This window comes from Platichthys flesus, chromosome 5 (genome assembly GCF_949316205.1).
Source record: "Platichthys flesus chromosome 5, fPlaFle2.1, whole genome shotgun sequence".
Taxonomy (NCBI): domain Eukaryota; kingdom Metazoa; phylum Chordata; class Actinopteri; order Pleuronectiformes; family Pleuronectidae; genus Platichthys; species Platichthys flesus.
Genome location: NC_084949.1, coordinates 9,465,562 through 9,473,836, shown reverse-complemented (window position 1 = coordinate 9,473,836; position 8,275 = coordinate 9,465,562). Strand labels below are relative to the sequence as shown.

The 8,275-nt window shown below is 42.5% G+C and overlaps 2 protein-coding genes across 2 annotated transcripts; both read right to left on the bottom strand.

Annotated features, from left to right (window-relative positions):
* Window positions 1-35: 35 nt before the first annotated feature.
* Window positions 36-1,531, bottom strand: nanos3 (nanos homolog 3). The gene is made up of 2 exons (XM_062387649.1): window positions 668-1,531; window positions 36-559 (listed from the first exon to the last, which is right to left on the bottom strand). The coding sequence occupies exon 1, from the start codon at window positions 1,365-1,367 to the stop codon at window positions 684-686; it is 684 nt and encodes a 227-aa protein (XP_062243633.1). The 5' UTR covers window positions 1,368-1,531; the 3' UTR covers window positions 36-559; window positions 668-683.
* A 936-nt stretch (window positions 1,532-2,467) lies between these two features.
* si:ch211-286b5.4 (afadin- and alpha-actinin-binding protein) lies at window positions 2,468-7,640 on the bottom strand. The gene is made up of 13 exons (XM_062388460.1): window positions 7,537-7,640; window positions 7,351-7,402; window positions 6,795-6,904; window positions 6,651-6,719; window positions 6,440-6,566; window positions 6,259-6,337; window positions 6,047-6,167; window positions 5,271-5,424; window positions 5,042-5,145; window positions 4,775-4,936; window positions 4,542-4,656; window positions 4,273-4,441; window positions 2,468-3,545 (listed from the first exon to the last, which is right to left on the bottom strand). Exons 2-13 carry the CDS (start codon window positions 7,400-7,402, stop codon window positions 3,449-3,451), a joined length of 1,359 nt encoding a protein of 452 aa, XP_062244444.1. The 5' UTR covers window positions 7,537-7,640; the 3' UTR covers window positions 2,468-3,448.
* Window positions 7,641-8,275: the final 635 nt, after the last annotated feature.

Here is an 8,275-nt window from a genome sequence, read left to right as displayed (position 1 = left end):
TCTTGGATGTCAAACATTTTAAAAGAACAGAGTGAAGACAACGAATACAAACACAGATTTACTCACTTTAGATATGTATAACTTCTGGTATACAAAAATATTCACACAAAGATTAGCTATTATTTCACAAAGCAAAAATAGTTTTTTTAGAAAAGCCACACATACATAAATAATCAAAATAAAACAGGTATTCACTCGCACTCCTTAGAACAAGTCACTCATATCTTAAAAATGTTAAATACTGTAGTAAAGTTATAACCAATGATGACTGTAGGTTTGATAAAGCTATGACATTTGTGTATGACAGGAAATATGATGCTGTACATCAAATGGCCACGTTTTAAAATATATATAAAACAAACAAACATTCCTGTGAAAGCATGTTTTTTTCACTGTTCTCTTCCCAAACATGATATCTGGCAGTCGTTGTAGATATTAAGTACCTCACGAGATCCACCAACTTGTAAACAGACGCTTTTTTGAAGTAGCGGGCACACAGAAAGACCAGCCGGCGTCCCAGAAGGCCTCAGTGTCAAAGCATGCAAATAAAAACCAAAGCCTAAAAACACACAAAAGCAAAAAGGCAAGACTAGTGCTATACAAATATACATCACACATAAAAACAAAAGGACTGTGGCCTCTGTGCAGTGGCTGGCTGTTTCTATACCTGCCACCTGCTGGTTTCAGCGTCTGGACCTGGCGTACACCGAGCTGTACGCGCTGTCCACCCGGGGACAGAAGCGCTTGGTGTGAGCTTTGGCCCCCGTGGCTCCGCAGAGAGGACACACGTACTGCCGCAGGTAGGGACACATAACGTCCCCGGCCAGGTTCTTCAGCCAGTGGGATCCATACACCACGTCGGACTCGCCATTGTGTTTGCAGAAGCTGCAGAACATGCGTTCAGGAGGAGGTGGAGGAGCCGCCGGGAGCTCGGGTGTCCTAGGGCGAGTCGTTCTCTTACGGTCTTTTGTCCCCCGGTGAGGTTTTGCCACATGTTTGGGATCCTCCACATCTGGTGCGTCAACACGCGCGGGGTTTGGCGCCCGCAACACATCAGTTGGACTCCGATGAGCCGAGGAGTCTGGACGCGGAGACTCATCGCGGAGACCCTGCGCGCAATCCGCCCCAAAGTTGCTGTGGCGCATCGCGTTAAGGCGCATGGACACCAGAGCCCTGCGGCGATCCCCGGGCTCCGGGTGCGAGGCTCTGGGGGCTGAGAGGGACGACTGAGCCGCGCTGTTCCGTGCCAGGATGTCTCTGACGGTTTCCGACAGGCCCATGTAGTCTCTCCAGGGCTGGAAACCTCGGCTGTCAGACTCCATGAAGCGCGGCAGGTGCTGAAAAAGGCTCCAAACCACACCATTCATACTCGCTCCTGGTCAGTGGTTGTCCGGCAGACTGCCTCTCAGAGACGCACTCGACTTGTTGACTTTGTAGTAACGTAAAGAGACAGACACGCGGCGCCAGTTCGAGCGTAACAACGTTTTGATTGGTAATTGAGCACAAGGGCTGGCACGCTCCTTGAAAGTACCATCAGCCAATCACAGGAGCGCATGCGCCAGGCGTGCACGGCCAATCGACCACTCGGTCTCCTCCAGCGGTACAGAGGTGTTTGTCGCCCATGCCGCCTCCACGTGCTCAGTCAAAAGCGGCGTGGTCCCTCTAAAACGTTCAGTCTTTATTTAGGAATAAATGTTTCTAATATTTAGGTCTCACTTAAATGTTGGGTTTAAGAAGATAAAGCAAGGTGTTCAACCTATACATCTAAATGTAGACATGGACAACCCACCTGATTCAGAAATAGTTTACTTTGATTAAGATGTGTATGTGATTTATGTGATCAGCACGTTACAGAGCATAGCCGTCTGAGGACATCATTACTTTGTTGGTACCTGCTGCACATGTGTCGATGTTTCACAATGCTGTGAAAACGTCAATATGACGTGATAATGCGATAAAGACGTATAACTTCTACCAACTACACAACGTCTGTCTTTCAGTCTGTATGTATGTGGAATGTATATCTCTAGAACTGTTCAGTTAATCGGCTGCACACTTGGAATGAGTGTTGTAAATTGCCTGAAGAAAGTACAGTGCTGATTTTGGTGAGATTTAGACATGACATATGTTCAATAATAATACAGTTTGAATAAACAGACGAACAGGGTTCTGTAGCAGTCAGTGGGGGCAGGGCAGTATTCTGTCTGCGGACAGGTTCAACATTTCCTCCTTGATGTTAAACTACTGCAGTGGTGACTAACTCTGTCAAAACGTGGGTCAAAATCTGCGCTAAATCATTGATCATTTTTTTTCCCCATGTTGGACTGAGGCACACACACACACACACACACACACACAGAGAGACAGACCCGTGGTGTGTGAAACATCCGTCTTGAAACAACATTCACAATCTTTTTCTGTTTAGATATTCAAAGTAAAAGCACATTGTTTTATTGCTGCAATGCTGTATAATATTCAGAATTACAGAGCTTTTAAACTGAAAGTGTGAACTTAGGTCTGAAGATTGTGTCAATTACTAAACAGACCTGAAATAGCATGCAAAGTATTCAATATTGAATTAAAACTTATACTTAAACTTCATTTTCATTTCATGAAAAAACATTGACTATAGAATCTTCACTGCAGCTAAACCAGTCAGGACGATCACAAAGTTTTCTAACCTCACTCTGCACCAAAGACTGTAAAAAGCTCAGCCCACAATGTCCAACACAGAAACAATTAAAAGTGACAGTGTCTTGTAGAACTGTTTGAGGAGGACTCACTAACGACAAGTTGTAATTCTGAAGTAGCTCCTGAGCATTAACACAGGACAAGAAGACATAGATTTCCAATCCGTCAGGTTCAGTCCTCATGTCTTGATTACATGTATTGCTTATTCAGAGTATGAAGTAATATGAATCAGAAAATGCTGTTTACATGGCGGTGTCTTATTCAAACTAATCTGGATACAGGATATTGGTTTCCATAGACAAATACAGTCAATCAATATACCATAATAATAATGACATACAAAACTATTGTATTATGTTGTTTAGGAACCATTTTAGATGATAGATGCATGACCAGGCATAAACAGCTACTGTAAGAAAGCTCACTGTTCTGGCACTATAAAACAGACAAAATCCATTTTGTTCCCTTTTCTTATATTAATTTCTTGTGTATGTATATATTTTGGGATGTTTTGCCTTTGAAAGGAAAGACAAGCGTGAAACAAGGAGACTGATTGGGGGAAGACGTGCAGAAAAGTGTTGGATTGAAACAGAATCTGCAGCCGTTACGGGAGGACACTGTATCCTCTGTTCACAGCGCCCTGTCAAAATGAAAAATAAAGGAATAGCTATATTCAGAATTTATTGGTTATTTTAAAAATGCAAAATCAGGTACAATATACTTTTTAAATGACAATCACCTATAGTGACAAAATGTATTAAAATGACCAGTCCAAGTGTGAAGCCTGTGGTGCGTCCACCATCTTCTCTGTGCCACAGTCCCATGTCTCTGATTGGGGATCAACCTCGACTGATCTGAAGGAGAAGAGGAGTTCGAGATTGAAGTAAGAAGATATAACCAAAAGCTGGCCAGACCGAAAATTTCACTCAGGTGCAAATGGAGCCAAAAATTAAACCTGAACAGTGTGGAATTCTTTGGTGTTCATATTGAAAACTGTCATGAGTGAACAGTCAAACATTATTTTTAGTTTGTCAAACCATAGACTGTACAAGATATAAAGATGGACGACACGTCTCCACTTGCTCCACCTATCCAGAATTGAAGCCGTCTTGTGCGTATGGAGTCTGCAGTGGTCACTAGGAGCTAGCAAGGTTCTGCCGATACACTCGCTTATCAAATCATGAGTCCGTCTCAGCAGATCATGACATAATCAAATAACTTATTGAAATTTAACTTACCGGACAAATAAACACTTTAACCGACAAATGTATTGGACGTGTAACTTGGACGTTTTGGTTTGGTCCATGTCCCATCCACTAACAAGGAGGAGGCAGGTTTTATAATCTATGCTTTAGTCAATCAAGAGCAGTCAAGTCATCTCATCTTAGTCTATAGGTCCAACAAGACCATGCAAATGTGACCATTTCATATAATGTCTTCTGTAGTAGTGCACTCTACCTTCTATATATTAGAACATATATATTATATAAAAAAAAGCTAAGAATATATAGAAGCTGTTAATGTTGCATCAGTGCCACAGAGATAATACTCATTGAACTAACTTCTAGAGTCTTGACTGACCTGCAGTTGTATGATAGATTGAGGGCCTCGTAGAGCTCAGGAGTGCTGGGAGTTTGAACTGTGACTCTTCCGTGATATAACACAGAGAGAGCAGCTGACCCAGAGCCCACGGATGATGGAGTGATGGGAAGACAGCCAGATATGCTGGTGGGCCCCAAACCTGAGAAATCTAGAGTCAAATAAAAAAATGTTTGTTTAGATTTAAAAACATCGCCACATTTAAACATCAGCCTCTCTCCTTTCTACCCTTTTATTATGTGCATACTTACTTAGAGCAGTGCCATCTCTTCTCTTGCTGCTTGGTGCTCCTTTACCACACAGAGATGAGTCGCACAAATACTGCTGCTTGACGAGAGAGGCCTTCTGTTGCTCAAAATCACGACGCTGTACACGATGAAATAAAATCAAACAAACCACTTAATTTACCTCAAGGGCCTCCAACATGAGACAAAGTGATCCGAGCAGTCATACAACAGCAGCCTCTGGTTCAGAGTCCTCTCACCTCATGGCTCAGTCGGATTGCGGCTTCGGTGAAGGACTGCCTCTCTCTTTCAAAAGTCCTCCTCTGATGATGGAGCTCGGCCCACCGCAGCTGGAGACGCTCCCACTCTTCCAAAAAGTACGAATCGGTCAGTTCAGAGGGGACAGGTGAGGCAAGGTCACCCTACAGACACGAAGGAAAGAGTGTGTTACAACCAAAGTTCATATGAGTAGGTGTGTGTGTGTTAGTGTGTGTGTGTGTGTGTGTGTGTGTGATAGAGCATTATACCTGCAGCATTTGCTGTTGTAATCTGACAAGCTGTTGACTCTCTCGCAGTTCAGTTCCTAGTTGAGCCAAGAGCTTGTCCTGGTCAGTACCATCACCAGTGTGACCTATTCTCAAGAAAGACCACAGATTGACAAGTTTCTCAATCATTGGTCTGTTAAAAGGAATTCCTCATAAAAAGGTATAACATGTAGTGGGATCACAAATCTATTTTTGTGAAGCCAGTGTTTACCTTCATACTGGACGTCGCCCAGTCTCCTCTGCACCTTCCTCCAACTCTGAACCACACCTCCTGTCACATGGTCACCAAGCACCACCTCAGCTTCGTACAATATTTTGTCGTCATGTTGGACCTCGTCCTCAACGTCTGCGGAGTCTGACAGGGTCTTTGAAAGGTTACACTGATATATTATAGCTCTCAGGGAAACCCTTCTAATATATTGTCCTTTCGCTGGCTGTGTAAGAGCTTTTGATCCCTTCATGCTATTCCTCAGCAAATGCCGGCTCAGTTGTCATGGAATTGCAAGTTGAAATTTCCATTTTTCTCAGCCCTTTACAGAACAGACTTCTCATTCATGGAGGCTCAATGAATGACTATTTGAACTTTGGCACAACCTCGTTTTTGGATTTCATCAAGTGCTTTATCCAAGTTCAAAAATTAATTGTATTTCCCAAACGTAGGGCCAAAAAGTCCTGAATTTGTCAGAAAAAAAAGACATTTACACATCCGTAGCTAAATGACAACTTGTGAGATATAACTGAAATCCTTGGACAGATACTAAATAGACCTTGGTCAGATTTTTTCACAGTCACGTTTTTCTTTTTTTTTTTCTATTTGTTGTTTGTAAAGTGCACCAACCACACCAAGGCAATTTCCTGTATGTGCAAATATACATGGCAATAAAAATAATTCTGATTCTGATTATTAATGAGTGCCCTTTTGAAAAGCGTTCTTCTCTGATAAATTCACATTGTGTTAAACCATCACTAGCCACGGTTGTCCCCTACCTGCTCCATGTTGACCCTGAGAGCATGAAGCAATGTGGTGAGGCTGTGGCGCAGCTTCATCGCCTCTCTGAGCTCTGCCTCTCTGCGCTCCAGCATCAGACGCAGGGCTGCCACTTCCCGTCTTCAGGGTGCAGAGAGCAAGTGATGAGGAGGAGGAGGTGGAGAAAGGGAGGCGAAGATCAGATGTGGCAGGACAAGTGCAGGCAACTTACTTTGCAGTAGACACAAAGGATTTGATTGGCTGTTCTCTTCTGCTGCGGCCTCCAGGGGGGAAATTTAAAACCTCTATGGCTGCATAGAAAATGCAGGATGGTCAATTGTGCGATTGTAGTCACAGTTTGATATACAACATACGTCTGGGTGTGTATTATTCTGTGTGTGAGTGGGTCTCACAGGATCCTTTCTCCTTGTGTCTGACACTGAGCTGCTGTGACAGTCGCTCCTTCAGCCGGATGCTTTGCTGCTCCCGCCGCTTCAGCTCGGCCTCCAGTTGGTTACACCGCAGCTGCAGATGAGTGCACTGTCGAGCAGAAAAAGATGAGTGAGTTTTTATGCGTCTGTGTGTGTGTGTGTGTGTGTGTATATTAATATATTCTTATATTACCTTGGTGCGCTCACACCTCAGCATGTCCTGGAGCCTGGCCACATGCTCGTCCATCTCCTGCAGCTGCTCCTATAAAAGATATTTATAGGAGTGTGTTTTTCCCTCCCTTCAAAACAGCAGCACTGATCTACCTCATTCACTCACTCCGAGTGCGTCTCCCTGCTCCCCGTTCTCCTCCCTGTCAGTCCGCCAGGGGGCGCTGTGACAGAGCTCATTCAGAGGGTTGGGACTGGGATCTCTGAGCAGAAAGGAGTCTGTGGTGGACCGGAGCAGTAAGAAAAATATGCTATTAAGAGGGGGAATAGGAAGATGAAGTGGCTAATATCAACGTATGAATAAAAGTATGTGAAGGTGTTAACTTAACCAAGGAAGTTATGTTTTAGTCTCAGTTTGTTTAACTGTCAGTGGGCAGGATTATGCAAAAACTACGGAACGGATTACCATGAAACTTGGTGGAAGGATGTGGGATGGCTCAGGGAAGGGCGGATCCAGAAGTGTTTTACCCCATTTTCTTTAACATTTTTTGTAAACATTTTGGTTGATTTCTCAGAGAATAATTCATGGGTTTTGAAAAATAAAAAATCAGACATGTTAAAGGCACTGATATTTATGTATGCGTGTAATTTTGTGCAGATCCACATGAAAATAATCGTGAATTTAAGTGAGTGAGGTATGCACTGTGCCGAGTGTCAGCAGTTACTTGAATACTCCGGATGTCCTTTGACGCTCCTCTGAACAAACCTGGAAGTCATCTGGAAGCCATTTTCACATATTATTAGCAAAGGGACAGTTTACAGTCATGCAAATCGAGGTGGTGTTCAACACAAGATAATCAACACAAGTTTGTGCTTGTATGTTGTTTGAATAGTTTAAATGACAAACTTACTGTATAGTAACAACGGATCAGTCCACGTGTGTGTTTCTGGTTCCTCACCTGAACTTCCTCACACAGAAGCTTCCTCTTTTACTTCCAGGTGATGACACTTCCACTAATCACCATTGACAATAGGCTTGAAGAGGAAGCTTCAAGATTTATGACTCAGTCACATAACTTCCAATTGAACATTTACATGTGCTCAGGTTTGGATTACTGACTACCACTCTTACAAAGGTGGTTTCTGAAAGTGTTGTTGGCCAAATAAAGAAAAATTCTCTCTCATTCTGTAAAAAGCCTACAACTTGTGTTTATATTAAATCTTGGACTTTATTTATTTGTAATTATTATTATCAACTATATATGTTTTACTTAGTCTCTCATTGCTGTCTTATATCTATGTTCTTTGTTTTTCTTGTAAATAAAATTTCATTTAAAGTTACAAAAAAAATCCATGATGGAGTGGATGTAACAATCTCACAGACACACCCAGACCTGGGTCTAAAGCTGTTTTAGTTTTCGATCAGCATTTTTCTAATCCTTTATAAAGCGTGAAAACCTCTAGTTTTGTTTTGTAACAAATCAATATCAATTAATCAGTTTTGGAAATCCTTCAGGAACTTTTGGCCCATGAATGACAACCGTAAGTTGGCACAGTGTGATTCATATTGAATGTTTATATAGGAAACTACTGACTTTTTACTGAATAAGACATTAATTTAATTGTGGTGTTTACATGAGTTGTTAATAG